The sequence below is a fragment of the Vicugna pacos genome, chromosome 32 (genome assembly GCF_048564905.1).
Source record: "Vicugna pacos chromosome 32, VicPac4, whole genome shotgun sequence".
Lineage (NCBI taxonomy): Eukaryota > Metazoa > Chordata > Mammalia > Artiodactyla > Camelidae > Vicugna > Vicugna pacos.
This window is the reverse complement of record NC_133018.1, coordinates 23636242-23656323: the sequence shown is the minus strand read 5'-3', so window position 1 is coordinate 23656323 and position 20082 is coordinate 23636242. Positions and strand designations below refer to the sequence as shown.

Below are 20082 nucleotides of genomic sequence, written 5' to 3'. Positions count from 1 at the left end.
GCTCCCCGTGGGGCCCCGCCCCGGCAGCAGGGCAGCACCCCTAACCTCTCCTGGTGGGAAGCGGGGCAGTGTGTTGCTGTTACTTGGCGCTCATGCACTCAATAAACTGTAACAATGTACCTACTAGGTTCCTCCTGAGGGTTCAGGTACAGCAAGGAGAGCACCATCCCCCACAGCCCATCTCCATTCGGGGTCACCTACGTCATCTATGGGTACTGGTAGTCCTGGGAGAGGCAGGGAAATGTCCTCGAAAAAGAAAAAGGGGCTGCTTTCCAAAGGCAAGAAACTGCTGAAAAAGCTGGGTGCAGTGAAATGATTCATGTGCTTCTGGACAACTTCCAAATCTATGTAATTTTCTTTAATTCCAAACTAGGGCTTTCATGACTCAAGTACTTCCTAAAAAAAACCAATCTTCTCCCCCGCCACCAGTAGAGAAGTGCTCTTTGCACTACCATCCACTTTAACCACCTGCAAGGACAAAGGGCCGCGCTGCCCCCTCGCAGCCCGGCCCACCTGCGCGTGGTGCCGGGTGGGGGCGGGCCCTCGGGAAGGAGCGGGGCGGCAGCTCTTTGCAGCTCCCTCCCTACTGTGGTTCAGCCTTTGTGCATTGGTCATCTGCCCTTACAGGAATGATTTCAACCTTTCTCCCTTTTCAAAATGCTTGCCTCATAATGCATAACTCACGTTAACTCTGGTCTTGAAATTCCTAGTTTAATCGCCTTGATGTTCTGCCTTATAAATGCACAGTGGTTTGTACTGTCTAATAAAACTGCGGTGTACACTCTGTATGTGCGTGCAGTGCTCTCCATCCTCACACACACAGCGCTTTGAAATCGAGTTGCACACACTTAAGATCCCGGCTTTTCATCTTTCAAAGCCAGCCAGGCAACACAGAAAATGTTTACTTACTCAGATCATTCAGAGAGGAGAGGAAGTGACTCTGGTAAAGCACCACCACTCCAATGTGCCAGAAAGCTGTAACAGTCACTGCTTTTAGTGTTACATTTTGTGGCATATGGATTTTCATTACTTTCACTGTCAGAACTCCATACACAAATAGTCAACAGCAAACAGCACACACGGAAAGCAATCCACATTAACGCATAAGCCACACCAAAAACATCCTAAATTAAGTCTGTTCAAACTGATTCCAGACCGACCTTCACCATTGGCACATGAACAAAAACACATTTACAACGTTGCCGGCAGATGGGTTTGATGGTTACTATTTTGTAATTCTTGTCCACTTGTAAATTGTTTTTACTCTTTATACATACTTTTCAGACTGCCTTTCTTTTGTAATTTATGGAAGGTTTATAAATGAATGACAGAGCTTTCCCCATTGTGTCTTCAAAAACTGTAAATTGTAATATAGTAGTATGTGGTAATTTATTAAAAGGAAATTAATGTGTGGTTAAGTTCTGTGTGGGTGTGTGCATGTGTACAGCTAGTGTAAAATATTTTATAGAAATAAAATGTTATTTTATACAGTGCTGTTTATTCTGTAGGTTTGTTTTAAACACTTTTTACCACAACAGCATAACTGAGATCCTTTCTCCTATACGTACAAGAAAAATTCTAACCTTTTCCGGTACTACTGTTTTCTGAAAATAATTCTGATCTGTCTGGGTAGTCATTTACAAAGTTCTGTCACACTTGCATCACTGGTGACAATCCACTCAGCGGCAAACAAAAGGAAATTAGCGTCAAGCCAGTATTTCTTGTGAAATACTCATATGCAACAAAAACTTCGAGAGTGAATTCAAACCGCAGTCATAATATTTCCATTTGGCAACTTTAGAATTCAAATGATCTAATAAAGAGCTACACCACCTAAGTACTAAAATACAACCTAGTGTTTCATACACAACACGTTTTCCTAAAAGCCTGTAATTTAAAAATCCCCCAAATAATAGAGCTTATTCTAATCAAGAGGTAAAACCAACAGGCTTATGGCAAAGTGAAAACATAATCTAAATGCATAACTTGATGAAACTATATACAAGCATATAAAATTATAACTGCTATCATAGTGTCCTTCACACTGAATTATGCTTCCACCTACTACATCTACAAAAAAAAAAGTTATGTTTGAATAATTGATGACAAAGAAGTACCGCATAATCTCATTTACATGTGGAATCTAAAACATTCGAACACGCAGAAGCACAAGGTGGTTGCCAGGGGCCGAGGGTTGGGAATGTGGGGGGGAGGCTGGGCAAAGGGCACAAAGTTCCAGGAATGCGAGATGAATAAATTCTGGAGATCTAAAGTTAAAAAAAACTGAAATGCTAGATCAAGTGGAATGTCTTACATTTTAAAACTTCAGTTTAATAAATACCAATATAAGAAATTAAAGTCTACACAACAGCATGAATGTGCTTAATGCAACTACACACTTAAAAATGACTGAAGTGGTAAACTCTGTTATGTAGACACATCAACAGAATAAAAAGAAATGATGACCATTTCTCCAAAAAAAAAAAAAAAAAAAAACCAGTGAAAGTAACCATGACTAAGTCTTTGGAAAATATTCACAAATTCCCTAAAACACGGAAATGCAGGCTAGCCCAGAACGACAAAGACACTGTAAGAACACTAGACCAACAGCATCACGGATGTAGATGTGAAAGAGTCTGTAACAAAACGCTAGCAGCAACGTATCCAACAGCACGTGAGAAGCAGGACGTGCTGGGCTCAGCGTGGTCCAGCCTAGGACTGAACGCTGGCTCAGCACGCTGGAGGCAGAACCGGTGTCTTTTGCTGTATTAGCAGGACAGGATGGAGAAGCTATCTAACCACATCAGTAGATGTGAGGAAAGCACTGGACAAAATCAACACCTGTTCAGGAAACTAAGAAAAGAAAGGAGTTTATTTCAACTTGATAAAGTTAACAGCCAACACACCTGACGGTGAAAACCTGGCCACGTCCCCCTTCTGTCAGAGCCACGGCCAGCGTGTCCGTGTGACTCCGCGTGCTCAGCACTGCACCAGGGCTCGCGGCCAGCACCACAAGGAGGAAACTCACACACTTCTGAACGGAAGAAGTGAAGCAGCCTGTCTGCAGGTGATGTGACTGTGTGTAGAACTTACGGGGCCTACAGAATGCTGTCAGCACCAGCAGGTGACCGTGGCAAGGGGCTGGGGTCCAGGGCCAGCACACAAACATCAGCTGTGTTTCTACAAACCAGCAGGGAACAATCACAAATAAAAATACAGATATAAGTGACATGAGATAAATAAATGTAATTAGTTACAACAGCATCAAAAACATGAAATTCTTAGGGACTAATTTAACAAAATATATACAAGACTTGTATACTGAAAAAGGTAAGGAACTGCCTCGAGACTATGAGAAAGCCCCTAAACAGAGGTATGTAACGGGCATGGTTTGGAAGATACAATACTGTTAGATTGTCAACTTTCCCCCAAGCAGATTTACTGGTTCTACTGAAATGCCCGTCAAGACCGCAGCAGGCTTTTTCTAGAAACGGTAAGCTGATTAAAGACTTGTACAGAAATGCAAATGCCCTGGAATAGCCAAAACCATTCTGAAAAAGATGAACAGAGTTGAAAGACGCACACTGCCTGAACGTGAGACTCACACAGCTGCAGAGATCAAGGCAGTGCTGCTTCCGTGTAAAATGCTGACGTAAGTCAGTGGGACAACACGGGGAGTCCAGAGACAGGCTCTCACAGACAGCCAGTTCATTTTCAACAAAGGTGCCACAGCAACTCGGTGGGGGAGACACGGTCTTCTCCAGAAATGCTGCAGGAAGAAGGGGACTAACAGGTGGGGAAACTGACCCTAATCTTACATAATACACAAAATTGTAACTCAAAATAGAACACAGGCGTAAATGAAAACCTTAAGACTATAACATTTCTAGAAGAAAACATAGGAGAATTTTGGCTAGAAAGATGTCTTCCATGGGGCACAAAAAGCACACGTTGTAAGAAAGAAGCCCTGATACCTGGACTTCACTAAGGTGAAGGATGTCTCCTCTCTGACACAGAAGGAAGTAAAACAGCAAGGCAGAAACTGAGAGGAAACACTCACAGTGCAGATATCTGACAAAAACATCTGTATCCAAAACACGTAAAGAAGATTCACAACTCAAATACGACCAACCAATTAAAAAAATACGTGCAGAAGACCTGAACAGGAACTTCATGGAAGATGTAAGAATGGCTAATACGCACACAAAAATTCTCAGTGTCAGTGAGCAAGGAAATGCAATGAATAATCCAAGCGAGGTAACGCCACACACCCACCGGAGCGGACAGACTGACGTCATCAGGCAGCGCAAGGATGCGGAGCAGCTGGAACTCTCACGCAGTGCAGGGCACAACGGCTCGTCGGACCAGACATGAGCACACAGGTCCAGCAACTCTACGTCTATGTATTTATCCATGAGAAGTAAAACTACGCCCACACAAAGGCTTGAACAGGTTTCTTCGTAGTTTAGAGTAGCCCAAGATAGGAAGGATCCGAATATTCTGTCTGTCCCTGGGATCAAACAGCGCGAACATCCAGTGGTGCACGGCTCAGCAGGCACCACGCAGACAACGAAGTGCAGATCACTGGCCGCTTGGGGTCAAGGTGAGAAGGGCCGTTCGCGAAGAACTAGGAAGGGACCTTCTGTGGGAGGACTGTTCTGGATCTTGATGGTGACAGAGACAACGGAGTGTGTATACTGGTCAGAATTCACCAAGCTGAATTCACTTACGTGTAAACTACAAGAAAGTTGACTTAAAGCAATAGCGTGTAAGCTGATTAACGACAGCGGAGTTAAAGTGCTCGAAGATTCTTGTGTTGTTCCGAAAGGAGGTTCACTTCCTACTCTGATGCCCCAGCCTCACAGGCCCGAGGCCCGAGGCAGGGGCATCCCTAACAGGCAGGGTGAAGGCACTCACGTTCCTAAGACAGGCGCTCTGTGGCCCGGGGGCCTCCTGGCAGGGCAGCTGCATCTCCCTGCACCCCAGAACCAGGAGCCACGTGCCTGCTCATCCGGAGGCAGCCCTGCCGCGCCCCAGCCGAGCCCCAGCCGAGCCCACGTGGCCCCTCCACAGGGCTCCTTTCTGCCACACCTGCTCAGCCCTCCCGCTGGACTTGGGTGGGTAGGGAGCACTGGCAAACGGGGACTGGATGGCCCTGCTTCTCCCGGTGCCCACAAAGAAAACAGGCCAACGGCAGAACATCCAGTGCTGAAGTGCAGCTGGAGGCTCGGACTTAGGACCCAGGTTTCCTGGAAGCCTGACTGGTTGCTGCCCACGGATGAGCTCACCTCTCTGCCTGGTGTAATTTCAGTCCAGCTGGTGCCAACATTCCTGAGCGTTATGTCCAAGTCTCCAACCAAGAGTCTTAAGAGAACTGGGCGGGGGCCGCCACTAGGAGTTTTTAAAGCCCTCTCTGGTGGCCAGAACACACAGCCAGGATGCAGAGCTACTGCAGAGGATAGAAGGGCCCCTCAACACAAATGCATAAATATGGGGGGGTTACTGAGTTAAGGGTTACATGCATTATTTATCCTTTCAGTAAGTTTCTGAGAAACTGCCGTGCGTCAGACATTGGTAAAGACACTGGGGAGTCAGAGGTTTCTGTCCTCCTGGATTCCTAGAAGCATTTGCATCCTAGTTGGGGAACAGAAAAAGCACAGCAAGTAACATGCTGTTGATACCAGTAAGGCTGGGGAAAAGAGAAAGGGCGCACCTCTATGCTGGTGCGATGCTGAAAATACAGAAGGCGGTCCCTCTGCTGGTGACACCTTGGCTGACCTGAAGGAGCACGTGGAAACCTGGCCCTGAGGCAGGGTGAGGGCACCCGGGCAGTGTGGGAAGGGCAGGACAGCAACGCCATGCCCTCACGGTGACTGCCTTTCGGAGATGGGAACCCAGTGCAGATACAAGAAGATGTGTGACTCCATCACTCTGTTACAGACCAGTTCAAGTGGCTCTTCCAGGGACTCGGAGGAGACAGAGGTGGCTAGAACAGGGCGCAGAGCCGTGGCTGGACATTCATAACACTGTGAAGGCAGAGCTTATAAGATTTAATGGGGAACCCAAAGGGTGACATGAGAAAGAGTCGGCTCAAGGAAGATGCCAAGAGTTTTGGCCTGAACGTCTGGAAAAATGGAGCTCCAGGGAGGGGAGTCACAGCTCAGCTTCAGGCATAAGTTATTCACCCAGAGGTTCTCAAAGCGTGGCCTGGGGACCCCTAGGTCTTTCAGGGTTCTTTCCTACGACCGTTGCCAGAGCAGACACCACACCCTTGCTCAAAACCCACCAGCCTCTCCCTTGAACAGGAACTAACATGTCTCCTTAAGTCACAAGGTCCAGGCACAAAAGAAGAGATGTGAAGAGAAAACCAAAAACCAGCCAGAATCAGCTGCAACAAAGATGGCAACAAATCCGACCTTCAGCAGACCTGAAGTCTCTTCCCATACGCTGATTTTCCTGCATCAGCGTCCCACGTGACACACCCTCCAACGGCCACGGCAGGAAGCTGCAGACCAAAACAGGACAGAAAGGGTGGCATTCTGCAAGGCCCGCCCCTTTCCCCAGAAGAACGCAGCAGCCTCCTCATCGCTAGCCTTGCTCCCCCCACCCCCGTGCTTGTTCTTTACAGCACAACCCCTCACCCACTCGGACAAGGAGCTGCTCTGTGAACTAACCCCTGCTCTCCATCCTCTGGCCACTGAAGGAAGCCGGCTCCGCGCCACCCTCAGCTCCGCCTCCCTCCTGCTGTGTGAACCTCAAGGGAAAAGAGCCCTCCCCGCCCGGGCAGAGGGCGTTCCCCAGACGGGCCACAGGACCTAGCTCAGTGACACTAAGAGGTCATCCGCCTTCCTCACTCTAATTCTCTCACAAGTAAACAGTATTTTCTGGAGGCTTCAGGACACAACAGCATCGTTCTAACAGTTACTGGAACACGGGCTTACGAACTGTTTTAGAAACGATTTCTCATATACGAGTACCAGTGAGCCAACAAAGCAAAATCTGCGTCCTCCGCAATCTGAGGGCTAAGGAGGTTTCAAGACCGAGAAGTCTGAGAACCGCAGCAGCAGCAGCACTCGCCGGGAGGCAGCTGGTTGTAGGAAACTAGGGCTGGGAGCACAGACTGAACGCGTCGTCAGAGAGACGAGCCCTGGGCATGTCAGCAGGGCTGAGATACCCGCCCCACCTCTCGACCCGGACGGACAAGAGGCGAGCCCGTGTCACTCACAGGCAGACGGTGTCCCGGGGAGAGCGGGTGTGTTGAAGCAAGAGAACCTTGTCAAAGGAGGGGCTGCTGACACAGAGGACCTCTGAGCGCCCAGAGGACGGTGTCCAAAGAGGCAGCCCGAGCAGCTCCTTGGACACTGGTCTGAAACAGGTGACCTCAGGGACAGAAGTTCTCTGGTGGGGATGCGGGGGGGGGGCGGGAGGTGTCTGGGGACCGGGGCTCCCGCTTGACTTCTGCCAACGAGGCACAAGGCACTGGGGGGACAAGCCCGAGCCATCACCTGACTGCAAAGCGCCCGCACTCTCCACTGACTTGATCGCTAGAAAATTTTATAATCTCTCTTTCGCCCTGGATTTTTAAGTAATTGGATTGGAATGATGACTGCAAACAGAACCACACCCAGCCCTAGAAATGCTGCACTGGAATGACAACGCCAGCTCCGTGAATGGATTAAACCTTAAAACTATACACATTTCTGAAGACTCACATAGCATCAGGTTGAAACTGATGTTGAAAAAGTGTTTGCCAACAAATTCCAGAATACTCAGACAAAACTCTATGAGCTCTAGGGAATACCATGTCAAAAGAAAAAAACAAAAACAAACAAAAAAACGCTTCAATAAGGAGCAAAGGTTTTGACTTTTGAGGAAAAACCTCCGTGTACCCAGAAAAGATCCGGGCAGACTGCCTATTGTAACGCACTTTTGCGTAACAACTGCAACATGACTGACGGGTCAGACCAGGTACTGAGAAGGGAGGGCCTGCGTGTCTTTAACGCTGAAGCCTTCAGCTGAATGCGTGCTTCTCTCTGAAGGAAGAAACCTGGATTTTGGAGTTTTCGCCTTGTTCTTGGAAAGTGCTGCACTGGATTCCCTTACAGGCGCTGTGCTGCGCCTGCCTCTCTAGGGACCAGTGCGCCTGCTGCCACTGTAAGCAGCTGCTGCCTTTAAAAGCAGCCCTCCAGTAGGCGTCCTTTGTGTTTGCGCGTCCATTCCGCCTTCTGGCCGCAGCACCCGAACTTGCCTGTGAGGAACCACTCCTTCACCCCCAGACAGGACGCAGCCAGCAACTCCAAGTGCCTGTTAGGACAGCGTGTCCCTCAGGTCCCAGGGTGTGCAGACAGCCCGAGCGGTGCTACACCCATCGTGGAAGAGGTGTTCCTCTCACTGCAGCGAGGCTGAGACACAAACCCAGACTCTGTGACCACCTCTGTAACCCCATCTGGGCAGAACCCGCCCAGGAGGAAGCAGTCAGGGTCCCCAGCAGCAGTCCATCAATCACGCTCTACACGCCTTCTCAGCCGGCCTTTGCCAGAACCCCCAGACAAGCCGCCTGGGGGGCACTTAGCAGCTCGCCCGGCCCCCGCCCCGGAAGTCCTGACTGCTGGGTCTGGGCTGGGGCTCAGAGGCCTGCGACACTACAAAGCAGACGAGGTCGAGTTGAACAGAGTCGGCTTGGGAACCACTGCCCAGGACGACCAAGAGAGCCGACCAGCACCCTTCTTGGCTTCAACTACCTTGAGATTTTGTCCCTTGTCAAAAAAAAAAAAACCAAGTCTTCATGATGCAGTGGGGGTCATCTGCATACTACAGCTTTCCATAATTACCTCATTCACCTTTTTCATGGTTTGAAAGATACTAAAGCCTTTCAATGTTAAGGGCTAATTTAAAACCTGCTAGTATGAGACTTTATTAAGTTACTGACTAGCTATAAAAATCCACAAATAAAAAAATGCCCCAGTCAACCGTTCACAGCTGTACCATGAGACCTTCTTAGACGCCTCCACGCTCTGACGACAGCCAGCCAGTTTCATCATCGGCCTTGCTGTCTCCCTGGCGTGCCTCCAGACCGTCACGATCCCACGTTTCTTTCCTTCTAATGTTTAGACACCGACTAGGCTCAGGAAGCGAGGCTAGTAGCCAAGGACAGTGTTAACAACAGTTATTACCTCAAAGAACTAAAAGGAAAATAAGTGGTTTTCATTCATAATACGGTAATGAGGCTAAACTGCTGAGGGCAGTTACTGGGTAAGCAGCAGCGCAGTGACGGTGAGACCCGCTCCCGGGCTGAGCCGTGCCCGTTTCAGCCACAGTCACAGTTCTGGCGGCCTGTGTACGATCGTGCGTGTTTCCACTCATCACATTTGGAAGCAATGCTCAAGGGTGTTCGTACACATTAACTTCAAGCCTGCTCTTTGCAAGATTCCCTGAAAATTCCTACGAGAATGCAGATGTGAATAATTACACTGCTCAACTTCACCACACACGGCCCTCTGAGCCTGCACTGCCTTACCAGCTACGGGGCCAGACTTAACACTACTAACGCTGCAGGCTGCAGCACCTCCTGACAGAATTTCACTCTGACACTGAGGTTCATTAAGTGACACTAATTTGGCTTTAAAATGGAATCATATCCTCTGAGTGTACTCCCCAGAAGTTTAATCAAATTAAATGGAAAGAAAATGCATATGCTTTCGGTACAAATAAAAACTACACTGTTATTCAGATAAGAAGACAATCACTGCAATTTTATTTTGTAACAAACTGAATGATGTCCCAGTTGCAAAAAAATAAATAGATAAATAGTAATGTTAATAAAGACTACTGGCCTTTTTTATTAACAGTCTTAAAATGTTCCTTCGGACACAAATTTAAAACTTCCAGCTATCTCTTTTTTAGCCCCAGACATGCAATAAAAAGCAAGCACTTCCCTCCAGCCACATGCCTGTCCTATGCCTCGTGCAGGTTATTTGATGGCAGCTTTTGCCTTAAGCGAGATGACCAGGTGGCCAAACACAACCCTGCCTCTGGACTGTACTGAGCTTCCCACTTTCATGCCTTTTCTCTTCTTTAAATTCGAAACAAGTATTTCAAACATAAGGTCAATGCAGCTTTATGCGTAGAACTTGCCCACTCCTGAAAGCACTTTCAACAAAATCCCTGCTTTCCAAATAGATTAAAAGAGTCTGTTTACAAATACAGAATACCTTATCCACATTTTTTAAGAACAAAAAATCCTCACACGTTTATGAGAACCAAACAAGATAAAGTATAAAACCCTCATTTCCGCCTATCAAATAAGTTAATGGCAATGTTGGAAGGAAGACTCTGGAGCTCCTAAGTCCCTCCCAGGTTTCATCCAGAAAGATACAATTTTAAAAAGAGCTTAAAAAATCCCGAAGTTGTAATTTCAGAAAGAAAAACCAGCTACGTCTTGTCTTCTTCCGCCGGTCAGAGGTAGTAAAGCTGATTGGACAGGGACAGGTTTGGCTCTCTGTGAATGCTCTGGCCGACAAGGAAGGCCAGTTTGTGGGCATACTGGCAGGGGGCGGGAACACGAATGACACCCTTTAGTGGAGGGAAAAAGAGGTCCTATTACTCTGAATCTAGCTCCTTTAGGTTGTAAGTCTCAGCGCTAACTGTAGAAGCCTCTGGAAAGCGAGCCCCGGGCCGCGCGCGAGGGCGCACTCACCGGCCAGTTGTAGTAGACGTGGCAGAGCTTGTATGTCAGCCTCTGGATGTGGTCCGGCTTCAGGCCGCTGCTGTCGTAGATGACGTTGTAGTGCGTGGGGGAGACGCTGCCGCTCCTTACCGCCTGGCTCACGATGAAGAAGTCATACCTGCCGTGACAAAAGGAAAAAGCCACACGGACTCAAGGCTTATGCTTTGAAAGTGAAAATCAAGACGATTCAAGCTTCCGACAGTGAAAAGCCCTGTGCACTAACGTAACCTGACCTCCAACGTGATGCGCTGCCTTGAGGTCAGAAACTTTACTGATAAAGCGCTCTGAAACGCTTACGTGTCAACGTTTAAGATACCACTATTACGTGTATTATCAGTGTCTGTCACTGGTGCCTCAGGGGGTCGACAGTCACTGGACCTGGCTGCCAGTTCCGACGTGCCCACGGCGACAGGTCCCTGTTCCCACCCCACACCTGAGGGAGACGACAGAGCAGGAACAGTTCCAGAATCAAGAACCAAGCAGTACAAATGTAAAGGAATGTCACATCAGTACTTTTTCATTTTCTTGGTACCAATTAACCATCAATCCAGAGACACTGTAATTTGACTTGATAGATATTAAGAAATTAACTCTCTAATTTATTTGCCCAATGAAACTACACAAACTGTAAAGTTAGAGATGATCTACAACAGATTATTTAGAAAAATGAGAGTTTCAGAAATGTTAAATGACTTGCCCAAAAGAACAGAGAAAGCACAACAGAGCTAAAATCAAAACCTTGGCTCTCAATTCAAGGACACTGTCATTCAAAGAGGACTTCTCCCAGCATCTGAGGAGCACCGGCAGCTGTTGTGTTTCAAGTGGTGTCTAGTGAAAAGGAATCACATTTCTTCGTAGTTTAAAATTCAACTTGGAGTTTACCCAAACTGTCTAAATCAGTTATGTCTTCAGGTCAACTGTTACAGCTGAGTTTGGTATCAGAGTAGCAGTGCTGTTGGAAAGTGTCAAGAGGCCATTCTGAATGGTTCAAGAACATCCTGCAGGAAATGAACTTGCTAATACCTTAGCCATTTTGTCTTCCCTCAGTGAATTTCCCTAAAAGGTCAGAACCCTTCTGTAGCCCTGCCATCACTAGCACCTGCCTGGGAAAAGTCAGAATGCAAGGTAAGAGTTCTTGAAAACAATTCCTAGCCGTCCCGCAACAGGACGACGTAGAGTGAGACTCTGTATTACTACCACTTGCTACACAAATTCAGCACAGCAACGCTGCTTCTGCCTGGGGCGCACACAGGGCAAGTGCTCCCTGTTTAAACTCTGCACCGAGGCTGACATCTTATCCAATTAAAGTCGCCCTTTGTTAAAAAGGCTCCAACATTTTATATATAAAGACAAAAATCGTCCTAGCTGTCCACTCTCGTGAGGAAGGCATTACTTTGGACTGACCGATGACCCGCCCTCATGAGCATGACCCACTACCCTGCACCCTGTTCCCCACAGAAGTGCTTCTGAGGAACCGAGTTTCACGACCCTACAGCTGAGCCCTTGTGTGCTAAGACCATCGCCCGTGCCCGCCAGGGTCCCCCTGAATGCTCTACCACAGAAAAGAGCCCCTTCCCCCAGAGACGAACTACACGGAACCCTCCATTCACCATTCCACACGCTAAGTTAATACATCATGGACAGTAATATTAGACCAAACCAGTGAAAGACTTCAGTACTTTTAACACACACAGTGTAAGAACTAGAAAGTAAATAGATTAAAGTTGGTCAAGTAGAGAGGTTATGCTAGAAAACCAAGCGGGAGATCACCTACCACAAAGGACTCACCATTCTGGCCTGGTGACCTCGACGTCGATGACCGTCCCAGGAAGCGGGTTCTGAAGTCTCCCTCCCGACTGCGCGAAAAACCTGGCGTTCACCCGCTTCTTCACCACAATCACCGTTAGTCTTGGGCTTAAGATGGTGATGAATGCAACCACATTTAGTCATATTTTTCAGGGCACTAAATCATTCATTCATTCATACACTCCGTTTAAAAAGAAGCGCGTGCCCCTCTTGGGGCATCGTATCTACGCACGTTGTGAAGGAAGACTCCACAACTGCAAGGAGCTGGAGCAGGGACCAGGGTCAGCTGTGGGCAGAAAGCTCTGTGACACAAGGTCACGGACACGTTTAATCATTAGGCTGCACATATGACACACCCATCACATTAAAATGTTAGAGCCAACGTGTCTTTAAATTTCACAACCTGAAACACTTTTCAGTGGGCATGTTCTACTATGTGGAAAGTAAGATGTCAAGTCTAAAATCTCAGACAGGTAAGCTAATTTAATAATCTCCAAGTCTAACTTACTGCCCTTCAAAATCACTGGTTCACAGTATACCAGGGAGCTCTGTGTCTCTGTCTCTCATGGCTCAGCCACTCTTCAGCCTGCCACAATCAGCGCTGGAACCCTTCCTTTTCACCCTTTCCCTCCCCAGGTCCGTTCTCCAGGTGGCCTTCCTATGACAAGACAACTCCTTTTCCCGTGAGTGAGCTCTCAGATCAGATCCGCTGCCGGGAACATGCCTTCCGGCCCTCCTGAGGGCAGCCTGGGGTTGGCAGGACGCAATCAGCCTGAATACCTTTCACATCCTTTCCACCTGTCTCTTAAAGGTTCATTTCAAGTTCACTGTCTGAAACAGTCGCACTGTATACACTATCTGCTTGGGAATAAATGAATTAGAACATGTTAAGCACTTAGAACAGTGCTGGCAGCTAAAAAGGATTTGATAAATATTATGACTATCAATACCCCAATTTTCCTGTGCCCTTGTTCCAGGGAGAACATTAGTTCCTTAAGAGCATAAATACACTTTATCCTAAACACTGGGAAGCAGAGGGCTTTACATGTAGTATGAACCTGGCCGGTACTGCCCGACTGGGTAAGGAGTTCACAGTCTAGACTAACGGGCAAAAAGATCACAAACCGGGAACTTCTGTTGAGTGATAAACCTCATGTGCTCCTTCACGGCAGCAATAACCCAACGCAGAAGGGACAGGAGGGTGAGTCTACTTAAACAAAAGGAGACACTGTTGGAAATACCACCACCCACCCATGCAGCTCTGCTGCTGCCCAGGGACAACGGACTGGGCACTGAAAGACAAGGTGGACTGCAGTCCCGTGACATCACAAGGAAGGAGGCAGCAAGTGTGAGGGCAGAAAGACAAGCTCAAGTATGCTGAAGTGGCATTCTGATTTCTTGTTATACCATTCTGAATCAGCTGATACCTGATGCATCTTTACAAAGAGTTAACATTTCAATTAAAAAATACTGTGGTTCTAAGGATAATTACAAATATCAAAGACTAAACCCTGCCATTTCTTCAAAATGAGGAGTAATTATTTCTTGGATATTATTTTACTTTATATACAACTTGAAATAAACTTTTTTCTAGATGCATTACCTACCACTTACTGAGTGCACATCGGATGCCGTGTGAAGCGCATTCAACAGCCTCACGTTCCTTTCAGCACCTTGGTCAGCTGCTCCCCACCACCTCCCGCTTCACAGATGAAGGCCAAGTTGGGATTTAAGACATACTGCCCTTGATCACTCATCTCTGCCGCCAGCAAATCACAGCACAGTTCACAATGTGGAATCCACCTCATGCTTGGTCCGCTGTGCACTAGTCCAGCAGTCAGCTTACACGCCCCTTCCCTGCAACAGTGGGCTCCTGTCTGCTAAAGGGGTGCTGGGCAGGTAAACCCCACCAGCCTCCTCAAACTCAAGACAACACCACAAGGAGGGTCACAGACATTCACCTGAAGGGCTGCAACCTCCTCTTTAAGAACTATTTCTGCCAGTCCTTCTGGGAACCAAACTCAGAGGGCTCAAAAGACTCACGGGGGCAGAGAGACGCAGCCCCAGTGGGGACAACAGCACACACTTCCTGGGACCCAAATATCCAGCGAACGGGAGTGCGGGGAGCCTGCACTGTAACCCCTACTCTTCTAGAAGTTTCTTCTCTAGGAATGAGGAAGAGGCAACTAGGACTAGAAAATTCTGAGCGCTCCAGCAGTAACTGAAACCAAACAGTGAACACTAAGAAAGTCGCAGTCCATCTGCGCCCTTCCCCGACTCCCTGCCACCACACCACGCCCCTCCCATGTGGACAGAAATCCTAAGGACCCCAAAACAAGGCCTACAGAAATTCAAAGCCCAAACGGAGGTGAAACTGGTACTGTTATTTTAATGGGAAAATAAAGAATTTCAAGAGAATAGAAAAAACATCAGCATTCAAAATATTTAAAAAACGCTTATTAGCATTTTAATCTAAAACAGAATTACTTCAAAAGAGATAAAGACGCCCCGACTTGCTCTGAGAACTTACTGACATAATGACCTCATCTTAAGAAACATGTGGTCAATACTTAGGAGTCTTTGAGAGTTTGACCAAAGAAGACCTGCAAGTACGCTCCGGTTCTTCTGGAAACGAGCTCTTCAAGATCATCCTGTGGGCCCCTGAGCCCAGATACAGTGAGATGAATTTAAAAATCCCTCACTTTTCGTGATGACAACAAACGCTGGCTAAGGAAGTCTGGCAAAAATACTCAGTCTAAATACTCACACAGGAACAAGCCTCCTGGATTTTCCACAAACCTTTATTGTGCACCAAGCTCTTAATGCAACAGCCCCCCCCCGATCTCAACTTGCTCAAAATCTGATAAAGAAAGTAGCACAAAGGTAAACAATGTCACCTATGAGAGCAGCTATCTTGAGATGATACGTGATCTCCTGCCGAACAGCACGGGCAGGAGGCCCCGCAGGAGGGCAGAGTAGGGCGGCAAACGGCCCAGCTGCACGGGAGACCGCACGCCACGCTTGTCACGAGCAGCACTCACTGCCCTGGGCTGTGCCCGCGGCCCGAGGGGAGAGGGGTGAGCTCTCCCTCCATGAGACTAAACACACACCCTTCGTCCTGCCCACCAAGCACCCGTCCAGCCGAGCTCACGAGCCAAGCAGCACTCACTGTACCACGAGGCTGAGACAGAGCACGTGAAGACTACGCGGACGACGCATTCCGGTAGCGCTTCTGTGGACGCCTCTGCGTGTGCTGGGACGAGGGGCTGGGTGAGGGCGTCAGGCAGACGGCCGTGAGGGCGGCTCAGCGTGTCGTCCCCTGAAGGAGCAGCCGCTCTACACCTCCAGCCTGTCCGCCACGCGACGTGCCCCACCCCTCCCGCCGCCTCCAGCCCCACTGCACTTGCAGCGTGAGCGTCTCACTCACCTCTCACCTCGTGATACTACCCTCAAGACACAAGCGTGCAGTTTAACCAGGAGAAAGCGTTACGATTCGCGTGCTTACTTGTAGCCTCTCCCCACAGACTTCAGGCAATCCAGAAACTGCGGCACTTCGTAGCTGACCAGCGCCTTGAGCTGGCCGTCCCCGACGCCGTCCCGGAACACGACGATCCGACTAGGCATGTACTCGTTGCAGCTATTCCAGGCCCTCAGAGCGGCTGGGAAAAGCCAGAGAAGTTCCAAGTAAGTTAGCACACAACGAAAACGGCGCTTCTACCAAATTCTGGGCCCAGCTTTTTCAGAAACAGGGTCTTGTCATTTCTCGAAGACCCCAGTTCAGAGGCCAGACTGGACCCACGGCAGGAGACTGACCTTGCAGGCAGACTTTGAGCCCGTCGACCAGCTCTTGTCCTCTGTCTTGAAATACACAGCGAGAGAACCAGCTGCGCGGGGGAAACACGAGCCAGGTGAGAAGGCAGCTGCCGGCAAGTCTTCCCCTCTGAATCGCTCTGCATTTATTTTCACCCTCAGCAGTCATGACTGTCAACTTCCTCTATGAAGTCTTAAACAGAATTAACATGATGCAGGGAATACCTCTAGACAGAGTTTCACCATAAATCAGTGTTATGATTCCATCACTGAGGGGAGAATACAATTTAAGCCATAATGGCCAGAGTTGCCTCCCAGGTTTACACCTCAAGGCACACAGGAGCACTCTCACTGCTACACGTTTTTCCTATACTCTCGACACAAGATGCTCTTCCACAAGATAAAGCAGCTTTAAATACGCCCAGCTGTAATGCTAACACATCAGTGCTTCAATTTTCATTCTTCCTGTTCTTGGCAATTCTATCAATTCTAAGGAAAGCACCGAAACATAATTTCACTATGTTGAAATACAAGTGACTGGGTAACCTGAAGTGGGTTTTCCAAAGTAAAATTAACATGAACACCTCAGTGGTCAAGTTATCAAGCAAAGTTTTAGTGACAGTCACAGTTAAAGAGATGGACCCTCCCCAGACACAGACACTCAGTGAACGGGAGATGCGGTGCGGCCACTACACATTAAGGGCCAGGGAAGGGCGCTGAGATGTCAGGGCAGCTAACAGCTGCTTTTCTCTCCCAGCTGTTTTACTGGATCTGATATAAGAGAAAGCAGGTTAACCGTAAAGAAGCAACACCACCTCTGGACGCTCCGGACGCCCCAGGCACCGGCCCTCTTGCCTGCGCCCCACAGTTCGTCCACGGCCCCTGGGGCCCACTCACCGGGTCATCCCTTCGTTGATGCTTGCGACGAACCCTGCAATTGACCTCCGTCCAGCTGTGGTGTCATGGTAACAATCGATGCCCACTATCATTGCTAGCTTTAGCTTTAATGAAAACATCGTAGTTTCAAGCACAGCAGGATACCAGCAGCATCTTAAAAACCGTTTTCCTTAAATAACAGTGAAAACTTTTATCCACCGGTCAAACCAAACTCACAGGCATATCCACCCTCCAAAGCTCTCCTCCCATCTTGCAGTTCATCTGCAGGGCGATCTTTGTAGCAATGGCCATGACGGTCTGCTGCTTGCCTAAGGTTCGGGCCACCACACACTGACTTGGAGTCGGGCAATCTGTGCACAAGTATTTTTTAATAGCATCGTACTTGTCCTTCCGGTTACTTGACAACAGACAAACAACCTAGAAACAAAATGTCCTCGTTACAAACATTAGGAAACTGGTGTTAAGTCCCAGGAAGAAGACGGGAAACCAACCCCCCCCCCCCGTGGGTATAAACAGCCACTATGCATCCCTGCCGCGCAGCCCACAAGCAGGACCCTCACTTTCAGATGCCGCTTCTTACACTCAGCTAAGTCTGACAGATGCTAACGAAGAAATCACGGCTGTCATTAAAACTTGACAAGCTGGTTGAGTATGCTCTATCACCAGCTGGGAACAATTTAGAAGTAGGGAAGAGGGCAAAACAAGTCAGTGATAACCTACCAGCTGACAGATAAAAGATTTTCTAAAATGTTCACACTTTTCATTTACTTATGATCCACCTGGAATCGTCGTGTTTTAAACTTTTAAAGCTCTGGCTTGAGAATATGATCACACTACAGAATTTCCTAGGAAGTCCATGGGCAACTCTGGAGATGAAATGCAGTGCCTGCTAAACACAGCCCTGCCCACCCAGGTGGGAAGACGCCAAACAGCCCAGACCTCTAGCTCCAGAGAAGTTCTGAGGCCCCAGTGCACAGCATGGCGGTCACAGCTGGCAATGCTGTGCTACACACTTGAGAGCTGCCAGAAGAGTGGATCTTATATGTTATCACCACAGGTACAAAAACACTAACTGTGTGAGATGGTGGAGGTGGTGTAACAAACCCTGCCGAGTCGTCATTCTGCAACACAGACACATACCAAAGCATCACGCTGTATACACTGTGAATGTACACACTGTACGTGTCACTCACATCTCAAAAAAGCTGGAAAGACCAACCAGCCAACCAAGTCACCCACCCCTGTCCACACCCTGGGGCTCAACTCTGCTCTCCCCTCACTGCTGTGCTCTCTCTCCACTGTATACCCCCAGAGTCGCGTCCTTCTCTTCCACAGTCCCAATACCATCCTCTTCGTCCCCGGGTGTCTCCCTGTTTCCACACAACCTGATGGCATTTAAGTACGAGATGAAGGACTAAAAGGAACAGATGAGATGAAGCCATTCATTTCTTAGTTTTAAAGCAACACAGATGTGTCGTTTATCATTCAACCTGTCTTTGTCACCTCATTAATTACACTTAAGTGTAATTACAAATATACTCCATAATTACACTGTGTGTGCTGAACAACTAAGCACTGGTTTTTCCTCTCGTGAGCTTCCTCCCCCAGATCCTCTGGAATAGTGAAAGCATGTGAGTTTGGGTCAATTTAAGGCAGCTTTCTCTGTCCCTTCCCCACTGTTGGCAGTGCACCAACAACAAATTTCTAGGTGCACAACTAGAGCCAGCATTAGCTGAGCTGTCTTAGGAAGGCGAAGTATGTATTTTGCGGCTGGTTTGGGAACCTAATTTTAACATTAACATTAAGAAAAATGAACTCAGCTTCTAAGACTTACAGATCCCCCTTAGAACAACTGACTCCAGGTCAACTGCCTACGTTATCAATTAGCTACTTACTATCTGGGTATCTGAGGTAACCTTCTGCTGTAAGACTCTCAAATAGGCTTCCGTCCTGTCGTCCACTTCAATCCTACAACGGAAGTACACGAGCCAACGATCAGAAAAAGTAACGAAAAATGTCTATGCACAGAAGGTTCTTACAGAAAAAGCCCATGAACGCTTCAGTGTAAAAAATGAAATAAACACCCAGAGTAGCCGTGCAGTCAGAAGGCTGTGTCCCACACACAGCAGGAACTGAGGACAGCCCCCCTGCTCTCCCACGCGGCCGCGGCTGCTACCCAGCTTCTGTGCACACCTTGCAGAAGCTGCAGCAGGTCTGCAAACTAAGAGAACCTGATGTTTTTAATGATCTTAGTGACAGTCTGAGCTCCCACACCCTCCAAGTGAGTACTAATCACCCTTCAGAGCAGAGGCGACTTGATGAACTTACATTACTGCTTTTTTCATTTGTATGCCCATGGCTGGTGAGACTTTAAATAGGTTTTGTATCAATGAATTGGCTGCTTCGTAGTTTCTTCGAGTATAGATCAACAGCCAGTTATCCAGCGGCTTAACGCTGATCAGTGGTGCGCCTCTTGTTTCTTTTGACCAATCTGCAAACTGTGGATTGTAGTCAAACTAGAAGAAAGTTCAGAGACACTGTGAGTTCCACTGTGAATTCTCAGCAATAAAGCCAAAATTTTGTCTTCTATAATCCTACCATGGCGTATTCTACACCTTGGACTCCTACTCTTAAATCTGAACTGCAGTGACAAATGAAACGCCCTCAGTGGGGAAAAAAGACACAAAATGTATTCAAAGGATTAAAAGCACTTTTGTTTCTAGTACACTCATATTAACAGCTGCCACTCAGTGCTCACCTGCACCAAATACTGCTCAGCACCCCAAGCTGCAGTCCTCTTTAATCTTTTCTAGAATCTTACAAGGACAGGTTACTCCCCTCAC

At 47.9% G+C, this 20082-nt stretch overlaps 2 protein-coding genes across 6 annotated transcripts in view; one reads left to right on the top strand and one right to left on the bottom strand.

The window, feature by feature from the left end:
• The window catches only part of RIMBP2 (RIMS binding protein 2), a 220203-nt gene extending 218715 nt beyond the window's left edge, over positions 1-1488 (top strand). For 2 of the 3 annotated variants that reach the window (XM_072953349.1, XM_072953352.1), the window contains one exon: positions 374-1488. In XM_072953349.1, the coding sequence (XP_072809450.1) occupies positions 374-400 (27 nt within the window). In that variant the 3' untranslated portion in view covers positions 401-1488. Of the gene's footprint in view, positions 1-127 lie in introns of all 3 variants that reach the window. The other variant, XM_072953350.1, reaches the window with a different exon arrangement.
• Positions 1489-8889: 7401 nt separating this feature from the next.
• PIWIL1 (piwi like RNA-mediated gene silencing 1) overlaps positions 8890-20082 on the bottom strand; it is a 35503-nt gene continuing 24310 nt past the window's right edge. For 2 of the 3 annotated variants that reach the window (XM_072953357.1, XM_072953355.1), the window contains exons 13-21: positions 19568-19755; positions 19135-19207; positions 17456-17656; positions 17240-17343; positions 16346-16416; positions 16038-16191; positions 12515-12640; positions 10697-10844; positions 9732-10572 (exon numbers count right to left, since the gene is read on the bottom strand). In XM_072953357.1, coding sequence (XP_072809458.1) covers positions 10456-10572; positions 10697-10844; positions 12515-12640; positions 16038-16191; positions 16346-16416; positions 17240-17343; positions 17456-17656; positions 19135-19207; positions 19568-19755 — 1182 coding nt within the window. In that variant the 3' untranslated portion in view covers positions 9732-10455. Of the gene's footprint in view, positions 9442-9731; positions 10573-10696; positions 10845-12514; positions 12641-16037; positions 16192-16345; positions 16417-17239; positions 17344-17455; positions 17657-19134; positions 19208-19567; positions 19756-20082 lie in introns of those variants that run through there. The other variant, XM_072953356.1, reaches the window with a different exon arrangement.